The sequence below is a fragment of the Mchenga conophoros genome, linkage group LG7 (genome assembly GCF_057382185.1).
Source record: "Mchenga conophoros isolate Kocher_MC1m ecotype Shallow Benthic linkage group LG7, M_conophoros_male_GT1.1, whole genome shotgun sequence".
NCBI classification, from domain to species: domain Eukaryota; kingdom Metazoa; phylum Chordata; class Actinopteri; order Cichliformes; family Cichlidae; genus Mchenga; species Mchenga conophoros.
The window spans coordinates 49,138,465-49,154,578 of record NC_140532.1 but is presented as its reverse complement, the minus strand read 5'-3'; the positions used below and the strand labels follow the sequence as shown (position 1 = coordinate 49,154,578).

At 41.0% G+C, this 16,114-nt stretch overlaps 1 protein-coding gene across 1 annotated transcript in view; it reads left to right on the top strand.

Moving 5' to 3' along the window:
• Positions 1 to 4,647: 4,647 nt before the first annotated feature.
• hcn1 (hyperpolarization activated cyclic nucleotide-gated potassium channel 1) overlaps positions 4,648 to 16,114 on the top strand; it is a 71,121-nt gene continuing 59,654 nt past the window's right edge. Inside the window, exons 1-2 of the mRNA XM_085279857.1 lie at positions 4,648 to 5,285; positions 12,873 to 13,296. Coding sequence (XP_085135983.1) covers positions 4,930 to 5,285; positions 12,873 to 13,296 — 780 coding nt within the window. The 5' untranslated portion in view covers positions 4,648 to 4,929. The remainder of the gene's footprint in view (positions 5,286 to 12,872; positions 13,297 to 16,114) is intronic.

Below are 16,114 nucleotides of genomic sequence, written 5' to 3'. Positions count from 1 at the left end.
CTGATAGTCTCAGCTGGAGACAGACCAAAGCTTTCAATCTTATTACAACACTACCATCTTCCCAGCCCCAATCACGGTTTAATTAAAGTAGTCAGCCATGGGACAAGCGTCCAACGAGGACAAGTGAATTAGTACTCACGTCTGGCCCAAGAGGTGGAAGATTTGTGTTTTTTTAATTTGTGTTAGTTATTAAGCTTGGTCTCTCAGATGTTTCAGTGAGACTACAATAGGTGATTTACAGCATTTACATCCACAGATTATTATTCAGTGGACAAGAATTTGAATACAATGGAAATGGTAAGACTAGAGTTCATGTATTCCTATGTGACAGGTGTCTGCTAAACCTTAAAACAAAATGATTTGAGCAGAAACAATTCCTGTTTGTAGGAAATCTGGTTTTACATATAATACAGGTCCAAGGAGGAACACAGTTTCACTATCCTGCAGAGGGGTGATGCTGTTGTTGGCAAAAGCAATGACTGACAGTGCAGGGGTATGTAAGGTTTCATATCTATCAGTGTAAAACTGGATGTAATCTTAGACACACAATGCAATTTCAAAAAGGCCACTGAGACAATCAGAAGAATCACAAACACATTTTACAATGTAGGAAGCGGGATATTAAGTACACATTTCTCTGGGTATTCATCATAATATTATAAAGCTGGATTAGATCCCACTAGGATCAGATTAAACTCGCAGCTTAAACTGCAACATACTGTATGTTAAAGTGTTTAAAACAAATTTCCATACGAGGATGGAAATCTTACTATTGATCTGTTCATATTCAATATGTGTGACTTTTTTTTTTTTTTTTTACCTAAACATGATTAGATGTGTAAAGAAGAGTCAAATAAAATCTCAGAATAATTCGTTTTTACCCCGCTCACCAATTCTCCTCTGGCTGAATTATCGGACAGATTTGGAGGCAGGATGATGCCGTGAATTAATCATGAGGTTTGGACAAACCCAAACAAAGGTTTACTCCCAGATGAATGTGTTCCTCCATGATCCACAGTCTCCACCCGCTAAAGTTATTTGTGTTGTATTTATTCTCTGACATGTGAATGTGCCATCTGTGATTTCCACTTGTTCAATATCAGTATTACTTTAAGCCATAAATCTTATGCAACATTTTTCTCTAGCAGTACCCCTCCCTGTCCCATTAACTGTGTAGTTACACAAGCGTTGTGTAGTAGAAACAGTTGGCATGCCAGCTAATCCAATCCAACACTAACCCAGCTGAGAGAGAAAATGAACAAAAAATTAAGGGATGTCTGTTTCAATTATGATAACATTTGGATCATTGCATAATAATCCACTACCAAACATGCAAAATATCTGAGCTATTGTCCTCTAGTGATATACACAGCCAGCTGTGAGATTTAGTGTTTTGTTTTTTTGTATTGACAGGAAAGGACTGGCTGCGTGGGTTCAGCTTGGGTATACAATGCCACGTTGTGTAAAAAAGTACAGTTTCAGGTGATACGAAATGCTTCTGACAACCACGCTTAATTGGACAGCAGTGGCTCAGGCAGTAGAGCAAGAGGTCTGTCACTTGGAGGGTTGTTGGTTCAAGCCCTGGCTCCTCTAGTCTATGTGCCAAAATGGCTCATAGCACAAAGTATTGTGTGCCTGTAGAAAGCGTAGTTAGAGTGCTATCTAAGTAACTGTCCAATAAATTCTTTAAAAATATCAAGCAAGTTTATTTAGAATTAAAAAAAAGGTTAAAAATGTATTTTTCCTTCAGCAAAACAAACATTTTTTCATTAGAGTATATTCTGTTCAGAAAATGTTTGCATTCAAAATCTTAATTACACCCAATCAAATCAAAAGTAACAGAGGATGGGTACACAGTGTTCATAAAGAGATGGACATGGTCAGCAACAATACTCAGGTAGGCTAAAGGAGTTTTAAGAATGCTCATTTGGTAAGGTACCCAAAAAGTGCCAAGAAAATATAGCCTGCACCATAATTTGAGCACCCTGAACCTGGATGGATCCACGGATTCATGTTGTTTACACCAAATTCTGACTCTACCATCTGAATGTCATTAGAAATTTAGACTGCTTAAATCAAGTAACATTTTTCCAAACTTCTTTTGTATGAATTGGTGACCCTTTAGTGGTGTTCTGCTGCTGTAGCCCACCTGCTTCAAGATTTGATGTGTTGTTCTTAGAGAGCTGCTCTTCCTGTTTATTGACTTGAATCAACCATTCTCCTCTGACCTCTGGCTCCAACAAGACATGTTTGCCCAGAGAACAGGTGCTCACTGTGTGTATTTTGGGTTATTAATATAAGCACCTTCATGTATAAGTCCAGTTTTTCTAGTTTGTTTTTTAAAGTTAGAGGTACTTTAATTGATTTATATTCTTTTGGGTAGTCAACAGGGGCTTTGTTTAGGCTACTGGGTTAACATGCTCAAGTGCAGGACTGAGCAGCAGCAGGTTGAAAACTATATCTAAAGCCAAGTCCAAGAGAGAATCCCGAGTAGGAAGAACAAATCAAAAGCCAAAAAGCGAATCAGAGAAAGTAAAGAACACAAGGAGATTAAAACAGATGGAAAGGACTATTCGTACACACAGGGTAATCACGGAAGTGGAGACAACTTGGGGATATGAGACACAGGTACAGGCCAAAACCCCCCCCAAAAAACAAACAAACAATATTTAAGTTAGATACTGGAGACAAATTTCAAAGTAAAACAGAAAATACCAACAAAAAACATCCCCCAAAAAATAGAAAGACAAGAGAACGTACACTGAATGCAACACAGAGGCACGCTGCCTTGATAACCTTCTAATGTGACCATTTCTGAACAGTAACAGTAGCAGTTTAGTAACTTTAACCTAAACCATGATTTCTCATGAATCTAATAAAACTGTATTACCAGTTAATACCATCAGAAGCCTGTTTTATATTATGTTCATGGTAATTAATGATCCTGGTATAGTGAACAATGCAATTGGGGACTGGAGCCATGTGAAAATAGCTTTAATGCATTTATAGCATGACCAGTGTATAATGGCCAGTGTCTCATAACCAGTCATTCTTATACTTACAGGAGTACCTTTTTTTCCTAACAGTTCTGCACCCGGTCAAAAATGTACATAAATGGACACACACACATGTACACATATGTACACAGTACCTGAGTATAAATATGAAAATAAATGGATGTATTTGTTTGCCCATCTGTATGTGTGTGTTTATTCTGAAATATCTCTCATTCTTAGACCTATTGATAGTGTGGAAATTAAGAAAATCTCATTTCATGCTGTGAGTCTGACATGAAAATCACAGCACTAGATTTTCCCATGCATAAGGCAAAATTTCATCCTTCACAAAATATCCTGACTCTTAGCAGTAATGTCTAAATAGCGTTTCCATGGCAGATGGTTTGTGTGACAGGCTGACCTGCAATTATGCCATTAAGGGGGAAGCCACTCCCTGTGCTCTCTCACTCTTTCTGCTTCTCTTCATCCACACTCCCAAGCAAGCAACCTATAAAACCACAACTACTCACTATTTCCTTTTATTAATGAATAACCCAAATATTCTTTTGATCAATTATTTAATGATTCGGTCTTAACAATGTCAGAAAAAGTGACAAAACATGAACATTTTCCAAACTTGATAGCTTGCTTTGCAAATAATAAAGAAATGTATCATAAATTTGGATGTAAAAACAAACAAACAAACAAACAAAACCTAATTCCGATTAGAGTACGATTAGCTGATCAGAATTCCTTTTAATTGGTTGGCTGCTTCTGTAGTTTCTGTATTGCTCCATCTACTGGCTACAGCCTCCAGTCTTTACAACCCTTCACAAAAATTATTTCTGCACTTTATTCTATTATTTTCCCACTGCAATGTAATTCCAGAACTCAGACTCACATCCTTTCTTTGGTCCATCTTCTTTCTTGTCTATTCCTCATCCCATCTTTACCTGCAATCCTTGAGATTTATTCTGGATAGAGACCTAATTCTAGGAGAGCGAACCACGGTTCGCATAATTAGAGAAAATACCTTTTGGAAACAGCATGAGTGGAACAGTTGGTCATCCCTTAATTTGCACAATATGTCAGAATGCGCTCATTAATTCAGACGTTACCTAATTCACTACAGAATTCTCCTACATAGAGCAGATCATCTCTTTGTGGAGCATATAAAAGCTCTGGTTTCTACGCAGCCTGTACGTCAAGTTTTTAAATAAAGCAAACTGCAGCAGGTAGTTACAGGAAATGTTGGATCAAGTTCTGCAACACCTTAAAAACTGCGATATCCACAAGATGTTTAACTTGTATTTTAATGTGGCCGGTGGCACCTACTTTACAATCTGTTTCATCCAGTTGGCTTCTACTGTAACTTCTCAGCAGGAAGCAAACCAGGTGCCAGGCGAACCACAGGAAGCACCTAATCTATATCGGTTTATTAAGAAATAAAATAATAAAACCAGCCCTCATTAACTTGTCATACGTGTGTTTTTTCTTCTACAGCAGCGGCTTCCCCCTGCCGTGTGTGAAACTGTTGGCAAAGGAGGGGACTGGAGACGGAGGTGGGGGGTATCGTCAGCCACATTATGTAAATAAGGTGCAAGAGCATGTGCCAGTTAAACCGCAGTGTCGTGCGAAGTGAGATGAGGCACAGGCTTTGGACGGCAGAAGCCGGGGGCCGTCGGTAGATGGCGGTAACCCAAGAAACCTGATCCACCGGGTTCTCGGCCACTCTGTCTCAGTTTGCAGCACTCGCGTTGAAGGCAGAGGAGCCGAACAGTTTGAAGGACATCAAAAGAAACAGGAGAGCTCGCTGCGCGTCCTCTCGCTCCCCCCCCCCTCCCTCTCTCTCTCTCGAGCCGGAGAGGGAACGCGTAGTCTCAGAGAGAAAACAGAAGAAAACCCCCCAGAAAACGGGAAAACTAAGAGCGCCATGGAAGACAAATCGAATTCGTTCTCCAGCAACAAGGAGGAGAAGGCGGATGGGAATAATGTTTTTCAGAGGCAAGACTCGATACAGAAAAATAACACGGGGAGCCAGAACATGAAGGACCATGGCAACTCAGTGGGCTTCAAGGGGGAGCGGGAAGAGACCATGGTTGGTTTTGATGATCTGGAGGGGGCGTCCAGGCAACATGGTTTTATGCAGAGGCAATTTGGGGCCATGATGCAGCCCGGAGTCAATAAGTTCTCCTTGCGTATGTTCGGCAGCCAGAAAGCTGTGGAGAAAGAGCAAGAAAGGGTTCAGACGGCCGGATACTGGATCATTCATCCATATAGCGATTTTAGGTAAGGGCTGGAATAGACACCTGCTCAAACCCCCCTCCCCCTCCCCTTTATTTTATCCACCCTCACTGTCACCCTAAGGTCTGCAAGCTATAGCCTCCACTTGTTATCGCCACTCTCTCACACACAACCTGGCCCAAAGCGCATACGCTAATCTACCTCTGTATTTAGGCAATCAGGCTTCCGCTGTAGGGGAGGGGAGGAGGGCTTCTGTCAAAATGTGCTCAGTGATTGTGTGTGTGTGTGTGTGTGTGTGTGTCAGTGTGTTTCATTGCGGCATTTTTAGTGTTATTATTATTATAAGAGAAAAGGGAGGGACGCATTAAGGCTAAAGGTGTATCAGTGAAACGTCCTTGGATAAAGGATGGTGAATGTCATGATTGGAGAACACACACAGAGCTCAGCCCTCCTGACTGCTTCACACCAGCGGCGCAGTGGCAGCTTCTCATTGCGACACATTCCCTGCTCGTATAGGGGCGACCGTACCTGGACACAACGTGACAGTGCCATTGCACCATCGGCGGTTGTAAACATTTCTTTGTAGGCGGATGTGAGCCGATGGGCCTGCGTGCATAAAGGGAAAAAATGCACAGAATGCGGTAAAATCGTGCAGGGAGACGATTAAGGAGAAGATGGCCGTGTTTTGAATTAATTAGTAACAAAAAAATCTGATCTTCGAGTCTTATCAGAGAGTTTTTACATGCATTTTTTAAAAACTGACTTGAATGAGGAAATGTGATGGAATGTGTTTGTTTCAAAGGAACCGCAGAAGGATCGTGCCACACTTCCTTCCTCGGCACCCACTAAATGTCATAGTGGTTGATAATTTGGATTTGGTCTTTGGTTTGTGTAATTTATTTATTTTTCCTCTCAGCTGCACCAGCTCTCTGGCTTTATTGCAGCAGAGAGTTTGAGTTTCAGACCAGCTGCCTCCAATTTGCTTACATTTCCATACACAGTAAACAAATGAATCCAGGTAAAGGCGGTACGTGCTCACCCCCCCCCCCCCCCCTCTCTCTCTCTCTCTCTCTCTCTCTCACACACACACACACACACACACACACACACACACACACACACACACACACACACACACACACGAGCTGCGTGTTTACAGTTTACCTCTTCACCAATTAAGCATCTCATTTGGTCCACCCTCTGCACCAGTGTCACCTGGCACAGCTTGGTGGTGAATATCATCCCCGTTTTCCGTTGTCGCAACACGTAACGTGTCGGGGCACGTTGTCGTCCCCCCCTCGGCTCCCAGTGCCTTGAGCTTAGAGCTGTCCATGGTCCTGAACTTAGAGCAGGCTGCAAAAATGCAGCGCTCCCTTTTTCTGCAAGGCTTTCTTTTGCTGCTGATTTTTTTTACATACATTTGTTGTGATTAATGAGATACCACATGGTACTCACGGTAGCGCTAAACTCTATAAATCTTCATGCCCCACCCCTTGCAAGATCCCCCCCGCCCTTCCATGCATAAGAATAAAGATAACTAGGCTATCATAGCCTCAGCCACACAAAGACACTGGTATGCGTTTGCCCCTCTGCAGACACAGATGGACAATGATGGTAGGCAAGGATTAGCACAACACAACAGTCAACGAGCTTAACAGACTCAATTATGTAAGAAGATTGACCCCCTCCAAAAGATAGCCAAAGGGTATGACCAGAGCAGTTCAGTGAAATGGATACCTGTTCCACAGCTGTTAGTGAGTCAAGAGATTAACTAGTGGTCCCAAAGTGAATGGGCTGCATTTGTTATATTTGAGGAATTTCAAAAAATACAGTGGGGATTACAATGAAAATCAGCAGGAAAAAAAGGCTCTGTAATGAGAACATATGTGTGATTGCTCAAGCAGACTGGGCCTTCTTCTTTCTGCACTATTAGAAAATGTTTGTCTCACTCACGCTGGCAGAGGCCCCCTAAGGTTACTTCCTCATGACATTTTCCAGAGGGCTGTTTTTCAGAAGACGCTCTTGTCCTCCAGACAGTGCAATGAAACGACCCCCTTCTAGGCCGCTGAGACCGCCTCCTGGCTTGAAAGTGCTACCTTGAGGTTTTCATCCCAGTTTGTGCCCAGTTTGTGGTGGAAGAGACAAGGCTGCTTCTTTGTTGCACGTGGCTCCATGTACTATTTCTTGGAAGCAAATCTTCCTCTCTCATTTTTTTCTTCTTTTTGCTAAGAAGTCTTCGTCACTTGTTCGTTAATCTTATACTGTTACATACTCTCATCTTAATGTTATGTGAGCAAAAACAAAAGACACAAAACACTATCTTTAATGAAAAGCATTACGTAAGTACAGACCATGAATGACACCAAGCATTCACACGGGCTTTATATTGCTTTGTCGAGGGTTGAAACTCAATATTCAACATATTCTTTGTACACAGTAGCTGCTTAAAGATTTATGGCAGGTTAGTAATATTCATTATTAATAGATTTTTGAGAGGGCCCATGCACGGCCTCGCGCACCTCTGGTTTTGCTAAAGGTGGCTTTGTCATGCTCCATATGCTGTTGTTCAAAGACGTTGTGCAGGTTTTAAGCCTTTTCAAAGTAAATTCTCATGTTGCAGTTCTTTTAATTAACAGAATGAATTGTAGAGTCAACTGTGTTTCTTTCAGATAGTCTATACTCTAAAACCTGCATTCTTCTGAGTGGTTAGAGGCAGAAATTTTACAGTGTAGCTTTACTACCCCTAATTTATTTATTCCTAATTTAACAGCCTTATTAAAAAGAAGAAAGAGGCGAGTAAAGCTAGTTTAGAGTATTTAATCAAGCTTGAACAAATCTTTTCCCACATGTTCTGTTTTACTCATCTCGACATTCGTAGATGACTCTGACATCCTTTTTTTTTTTAACCCAAAGTCTTTGTTTTTCTCTCTGTCTGAGGATGTGCCATGCTGTAGCACAGTGTACCTGCTACACTGTAGACTGGTTGTGCTGAGTAGGATCATGTGGACTTCATTGTGTTGCTTGGCAGGAGTGGGTCTGGCATTGATCATGATGGATCACTTGTTGTAAGAAGGAAACCTACAAGACAAAATGTGCTGGCTTGATTCGAGGAAGATTTTTTTAACTTTCTTGTGATTAATCTGCCTCAGCTGGATTATTAGAGGCTCACTGCTTCCCCCTTTGGGGTTCTGTAGCTTCCAGCTCTTGTTATAAGTGGAACATATTGTCTCAAAGTATTTTTTCAGCGATACACTCAAATCGCATACGCTTTTTTGCTAGTTCATGCTGCGTGAGTGACCAGAGCGCCACAGTTTCTCCGTTGCTGCAGATCTTACAGTGTTTGGGAAATGTCTCCCATTTTAAACAGTCACAACAGCAGCGTGTTATAGCATTCAGACCAAGCTTTTTAAAATTGATTGTAAACTCGGGATAAAAGATGATTAGCAGAGTACACATTTCATCTGGATGTGAATCCATAGCTGGGACGGGACTTGAGTGCTGAAATGGGCTGGAAGGGGAGGCTGTACTCCGACAGCACCGGGTGAATGTGGAAGTAGAGTACTTTAGCTGGAATCCATTGCTAGTGTTGGTGCCGCAGTTACAGTTAAGTGCACTGCACTCCCTTACTGGTTTAGTTGCGGTGCTTTCTTAGAAGTGGCACATTAGACCAAAAGCTTAAGCTTAATGCAGTATCAGAGCTGCCTCTGTGACTAGGTCAGTAAAACCAAAAGGAGCACACCTGCGTTGGTGTTACCATAAATAAAAAAATGTTTTTAGCATTTAAACTTCCAAATTAGTATTTTCATTATTTCAGTCTGATAACTTAACTTAAAACGAGTACTTTATTACAGAAGCAGAATACAGTTAGACTATGGTACCTTTGAAGTTACATACTCTGTTGTTTTTGACTTTGGTATGTGATGAGTTACATGTAAACTCTAGTAGCATTGAGGTTTCACTCCCTTTGACAGATTTCTTGTATTCTTCTGATGACGAATATTTCAAGGTTGCTTAATGCTTCTTTTATTTGAGAAGTGAAGCACAATGTTTAATTCAACAGATATGTGGGTGTCTTAGAGGTCATGTGCAGTATAAATACCACCCACAAAAGTCACAATAGAAATATAAATATGTTAGAGATGTGGGAACTCTGTCAACATGAGTGGAAAACATCCAAATTCAAAAAGCGATTCAACTTAAATTCTGATATTAAAATCTGTTTGCTGAAAGCAGGAAAATAAAACATCTTAGTTCACAGGGACTAGTTTTTTTTAATCTCCAAATTAACAGACTGTACATCTTGAACTCACATTTTTGTGTATTATTTATTATTTAACTATTTTTGCTCTACCGTTGTTCTCTCTCTTTTTTTTTTTTAGCTATAAATGTTTGTGTTCATTGATATTATACAATCCTTGATCCCCTTAGATTAAAGTTGAAAAAGATTAGTCATGGCAGCCTCTTCTTTAACACTGAAATACAGTAGGGCTGAACGATTATGGAAAATAATCTAATTGCGATTTTTTGCCCCAATATTGCGATTGCGATGCGATATGCGATTATTTTTTAAGGTCTTTGTCTTCTGTATTATTAAACAAAGACAAGCAATACATCATATAGTATGGCCAATACTATATTACATTAATTTTAAACTGTTCTTTCCTGGAAGACAGACCTCTGTTATGATGACATGAGGTGATGCATGAATTGATGACTGACATTTTTATTTAACTTCTTCAATCACAACAGTATATTTGAACATACACAATAGTTTATTTTTAGCTTACAAACATCTGAGCATAAAGTGCTGACAAGGAACCCTGGTGTAAACATTAAAATGAAAGTCAGTACAATGTGCAGATTGCAGAAATATACATAAAAAAAATCAGTGGCTTTACCACACTCAGTTTTTCGACATCTGTGAACTACTAGACAGTCATTCAATTAAAAAATAATATTAAATAAATAAAACTAATAAATAAAAAATACACACATCTTACTGATCTCTGCAGTCAGTAACATTACACATAAAGTGCAAACATAATAGCAATTGTATAAACACACACACAAACACGCCTTTAAAATTTAAAGGCGTGAAATTGGACGGTCTAGCCTTCTGAATCAGAAGGCTAGTTCTGATTAGCGTCACCGCTGTCTCGGTGGAGTTTAATAAACTCGGCCGTCTGCTTCTTGCTATCTAAAATATAACCAGACACTGGTGTAAATTCTCGACTGTCTCATACTTCTGTTTAATAAGTTTTCTGTTTGACGTTTAGTCAGCTGTGTGAAAACCAAGGAGGAACCCACCCGGGGGATTAATAAAGTTTTATTTTATCTAATCTAATAACTTTAATCTCAGCCAAACCGATTTACTCACGAACAAACAAAACACTGAAAAAAGCCCAACAATAACATTTTTAGGTTGTCTAAGTGACTTATATATTACGTTTAACCCGAGCAGCGAAACTCCGCGGTGATCTGAAAATGATGTGCCGGGAGTTGTGCCGTTCTCGGCCGCATCAGTAACCCTCGAGCTCCCGGCTAGCTGTCGAGCTGGTGGGTAGCAGACGCCTCTGAAAACGTCGAAGCACTTTTGCAAATATGGGATATCTTGATAAACCGAGCAGATATTTGATGTTTACACAACTACTTTCTCGCCTGAAAATATGTTAAAAGTTTATTTTGTGACCCTGAAAGATTAGTATGAGTAATTTTAAAACTTGGTAGCGGCCGCCATTGTTGGAAACTGGAGTTTGGCTGGGCCGCGCTATGAATTCTGGGATATGGTAGTAATTTGGACAGCCTTCGGCGCGTCGCTGTGACGTAATCGGTCTACAAATGCGGCCTCAGGAGGATGCAGCCCATGAATTTGGACATGTCCAGAGTATAATCGCAGCCTTTGCGGTTAGAAAATTGCACTTGATCATGTCGCGATATTATCGCAAATGCGATATATCGTTCAGCCCTAAAATACAGTATAAACAATTACAAGAAAAAAAAGTCACACACAACATGACGTATCAGGTCAATAAGCATCAGCTTATTGAAAGGTTGATACAATGACACACGTGCTAAAAAGCGTATAAAAGCACAGCTTTTGTATGTTTTTTTTAAATGCTCTTATTACTCATAATGCTATAGCTCGGTTCTAGTGCGCATTGTACTTGTTGCGTAACTTTGTTGTTATTGTGCTGACCTGAGAGGACTCAGTTTGCATCATGGTTTAGCATGAACTCAACGAGCTCAGCAGTTCAATATCTGCTGGGGTAAAAATACCTATTGTGGACCTTATCAGCCACCTCAATGTTTAGTTGAAGTGAAGACAGTTATCAGACATGTGATCTGTGGGTATTTATAAAGCCAAGGCCTCGGCTTAATTTATTGAAACAGATCCATTACTGGGTGGCAAGTCTGCCAGACAGGCATCCGGCCAGCCAGTTCATTTCTACCTTCAACAACAACGTGATGGTCAGCAAGGCAGAGCAGAGGCAGGCAGGCACGGAGCGGGGATAACGTCAGCGGAGAGTTTTTAGAGTGAGATAGGATTGCTGAAAGCATCTATTTTCATTCATGGTTGTCTGGCCTTTACTCAGGGCCCAGAACACTTTGTGAAAAGAGCAGGGTGCTGATGAATTACTTCTGGCTCTGTTCATCGAAAGGCAGAGGGCAGGGACATTAACACAGCCAGGAAGGATGGAGAGGGTCTCAGTCTAAAGGGCCCTGAATACATATAGTAAGTGATAGCAGTACATTACTGGATGTCCTTGAATCGTAATTAACTTTGAGCCCGAGAGTTTTGGTACGAACTCAAGTATATACTTCTCGGAGCGAGATCTTAAGCTTGCATGTATGAGCCTTTCCAGATCTGAGCTGAAAGATTATCTAATATTGTCGGCTGTTTAGATGTTGCATGTTATCTGCTGATAGCAGAAGTGGCAACGTAAGATCTTTCAGGCTGTGTACCTTTGCAGGCTGAAGCACTGGATAGGCTGCAGTGAAGAGTTTCATAGGCAGTGACTGATGTCAGAAGGTGACTACTACTGACTTTTATAATCCCCTTACCTCTCTGCTTCCCACATGAAGTTGGAGTTGGAGCAAACTGGTGTTATAGCTATCGTAATGAAACTTGTTTCACACTTTCCCTCAGAGTGAATTGAGTTATCGCTGATACGTAACCTTTTAAATGTTCTAATAAAAGAACGGGATGTAGCTTCGTGCTCTTGAAGCGTATCTTATTTGTAGGCAGCAGAGTATTTGAGCAAGTTCAGATTGAATAAGAGGCCCAGCTAATGTTAGAAAGTCATGTGACCTGACACGGTAAATACCGTATTTAAATGTCAGAAGAGAGCAGAGTGATCGGGCATTTTTTTAAGCAGAGCTTTATAAATCAACATTGTGCAGTGCTCCTCTTTTCTGGGACTGTTCTTCCTTTTCATAAGACATGTAGTGACAGAGTGAACAGTCACCTCTGACCGTATGCAGTGCACTGGGATAAACAGAATTATACATATAAACAATATCAGCAGAATAAGCAGAAAAGAAGCATGATTTCTTTTCCCCTGTGGACTTCAGTTTTGTGGCTACAGCATGTTTTATCGCTTGCATTACTCATTTGTTTCGGTTTTTCCACAGGTTCTACTGGGACTTGATAATGCTCATCATGATGATGGGGAATCTAATCATCATTCCTGTGGGAATAACCTTCTTCTCAGAGCAGACTACCACCACCTGGCTGGTCTTCAACGTGGCTTCGGACACCATCTTCCTGGTGGACCTGGTCATGAACTTCAGAACGGGGATCGTCAATGAGGAGAGCTCAGAGATCATCCTAGATCCCAAAGTCATCAAGATGAATTACCTGAAGAGCTGGTTCGTCGTGGACTTCCTTTCCTCCATTCCAGTGGATTATATATTTTTGATAGTGGAGAAAGGCTTTGACTCAGAGGTATATAAAACAGCTCGCGCCCTGCGAATCGTCCGCTTCACCAAGATCCTCAGTCTTCTGCGTCTGCTAAGACTGTCCCGACTCATCAGATACATACATCAGTGGGAGGAGGTGCGTATATATTTGTCTTTGTCACATAAATTAACAAAGTTGTGTGGTCTCTTACTGTGATTGGGTGGGGTCCTTGCTTGGGAGTTATCTACTTATCTGTAGGTAACTAGTGTAATCAGTTTCAGTTCACTGATGTGTGAAATTAATTTGAAATGTGAAATCAGAGCAGATGCTTTTATTAGGAGAAAAATACAACACGTCAACCAGGTAAGGAAATCCCAAACAGCTGATTCTGTTCATCTAGACGTAGCGTTTTCAGAGGTAAAGCCTGACCAGAGACTGGAGAAGTTGGATGAGTGATGAAACGTTTCGCCACTGAAATCACTACGTCCAGATGAACAGAATCAACGTTTTGGGAACACATTTAACAGTTTACCATTCCAGTGGTCTCCAGTGTAAAAAGATGAATCTGAGGCGTAGTGAGCAACCTTCTTAATAGTTTAACTGTAGTGGATTTTGTGTAAATATCACAAGGTTATACCCAAAGGACATAACAGAGAGTGATGCATTACTTACCCACTATTGAGTCACTGCATGTCTCAGACTTTTTCCAACCTGAATCCAGTGTTCTCATCCTTCTCCTAAGGACTAAGTAATTACACGTCATCGTGACCCTGTCATTTCAGCTAGTGGATCCAGTTTAGATATCACGGCCAAAGTCATTACTGTGTGTACGATTTCGTAGTTAAAATGTAAATAGGTGAACATAACGCTGTCATTTTTAATCAGCTTGACTCCCTCTTATTTTAAATGTCCTTGCAGCAAAGCGTCAGGGACACGTTCCTCCCTTATTGTTACACGTGCTGTTAGCCATGCTGTTTTAGATTGTTTGATATGCACGGAGTGTATTAAAAATATATCAGCAGCAAGAGGAGTGCAACAAGGCATAATGTGCTATGTGCATGGACTGTATGTAAAAGATGGATGCAGCCTCCAGGTTTGAAAAGTGGAGTAAATTTGTATGAAGGTATACGGGAAGGTTGTAGAGAGCAGATGACGCTGCTTGTTCATGTGTCATTTAACAGTTCGGTAAGCACATTCTTAATTAATCTAGTGTCTCATTTGCTAGCTTCAGCCCATCTTTATTACACAATATTGTATATAAGAAAGTGAAAAGGAACTTTTGTGTTATTAATTACTTTGGTGTAGTATCTATATCCATGGGGGAGGTCTTTATCTGAGGGAAAGCTGTAAAACTAATGAATGAATACAGTTAGAAGTCCAAAATTGATCCTGCCCTTCACATTTCCAAAGCTTTCCAGTGGGCCGGATTAGAGTCTTTGCGCGTCCAATTCTGGCCCGCAGGCTATATATTTTACACCCCTGCTATAAACCAATCGATGACATCACGGTGGCCACATCTGGCTTTTATATAAAAGCTGCTGTTGTGCCCGTGTAAACATAAGCTCCAGTCAGAACTGTGCCTGATTCCTGGTACCCATATTACGGATCAGTGAACTTTTATAATACAGAAAAAGATCATCTTTCTGCTTAAGTACCAGCGAGGCAGCTGACTTTTAAAGTGTTTATGGTAGCTTATAGCTTTCTGTCAGTGTGTGCTTTAAACATTTTTATTATCCTTACTGTGCAATGTGGCATTTGAAAAACAAAACCATTATTCATGCTTCAGTAAAGCATTATTAAAGCTTTGCTGAATATGGTCTCTGGTTCAGGATTCTCACACACACATACGAGCACACATACGTCACACAACACACTCTGAAAGTGAGCGCACTATAGATGGTGGTTGCTTGGTGTTATTATCTTGGTATGTACACTATGTGGGAAGCTGATTGTGAGGTTCAGCGTAGTTTGCAGACTTGTATACATTGGGAGGATGAGACAACGTTGGACCAGGACAGAAGCATAAATATTCAGTGCTGCAAGGTTAATGAGAATCTGCAGTGAGGATGCAGGCAGCCAGTGCAGTACAAAGTACACAGGGATGTGTCATAATGCCTGGCTGCAACAGCACAGCTTACAGGCCTGCGCTACTCTCAGTTCATCTCTCTCACGTCATTCGTCTTTGCCTCCAATCGTTTCGCTGCTTATCAAACTCCGTGGCTCCTTCTTTCCCTCTGGTTCGCCCCCTTCCCCCCAGTTGCATGCCTTTTCTCACCCTCTCCCTCGCACGGCATGTCCTCCTTCGGCATGTTGTCTTTCTTTAAGACATGTCCAACCCCTGTGCACTTAAGAAGATAGTTTAGTATATGAAGCTTGCATCAATTTACTTATTTCGCTGTAACCATATTAAACGAGCACACCGAATAATAAAACAACGGCGAAACAAACACATCCACTGGAGATGCGAGAGGGGAAGAAAAGGCACTCGGTGGAAACATTCCAAGCTGTCGTAACATGTTAGGTGTGGGATGCAGGATTAGAGCTTTAATGGAGGGACGAATGTAGTCTCCTGCCATTGCAAAGATTTTCAAGCTGTGAACGTTCGTTACGTCAGCCGTGGGATGGACCCAACTAGTTATTCAGTCAGTTTCTACAATAAGTCATCCTCCAAACTGTATGTCCATCCGTCATTCCTTCATCTGGTCTTTGCTCCCTCCCGCCCTCTTCACTCTGTCACCATCTTCTCCCTCCATCTGTGGAGTAAAGGAGGCTGTTATTTCACCAGTGCTGGCTGGCCATTCAGTCTTTTTTCACTTTTCCATCACTGCTAATGTCCTAGTCACGGTCTCTATCAGAGAAAACCTATTCTTATTCTTTAGGGTTGTTACCCTCCTAAAATCTTCATTTTTAGTTCAGAGCGGAATTTTCCCATTTAGCGTGATCGATACTGAAACTGTATCTAATATATAAAAAA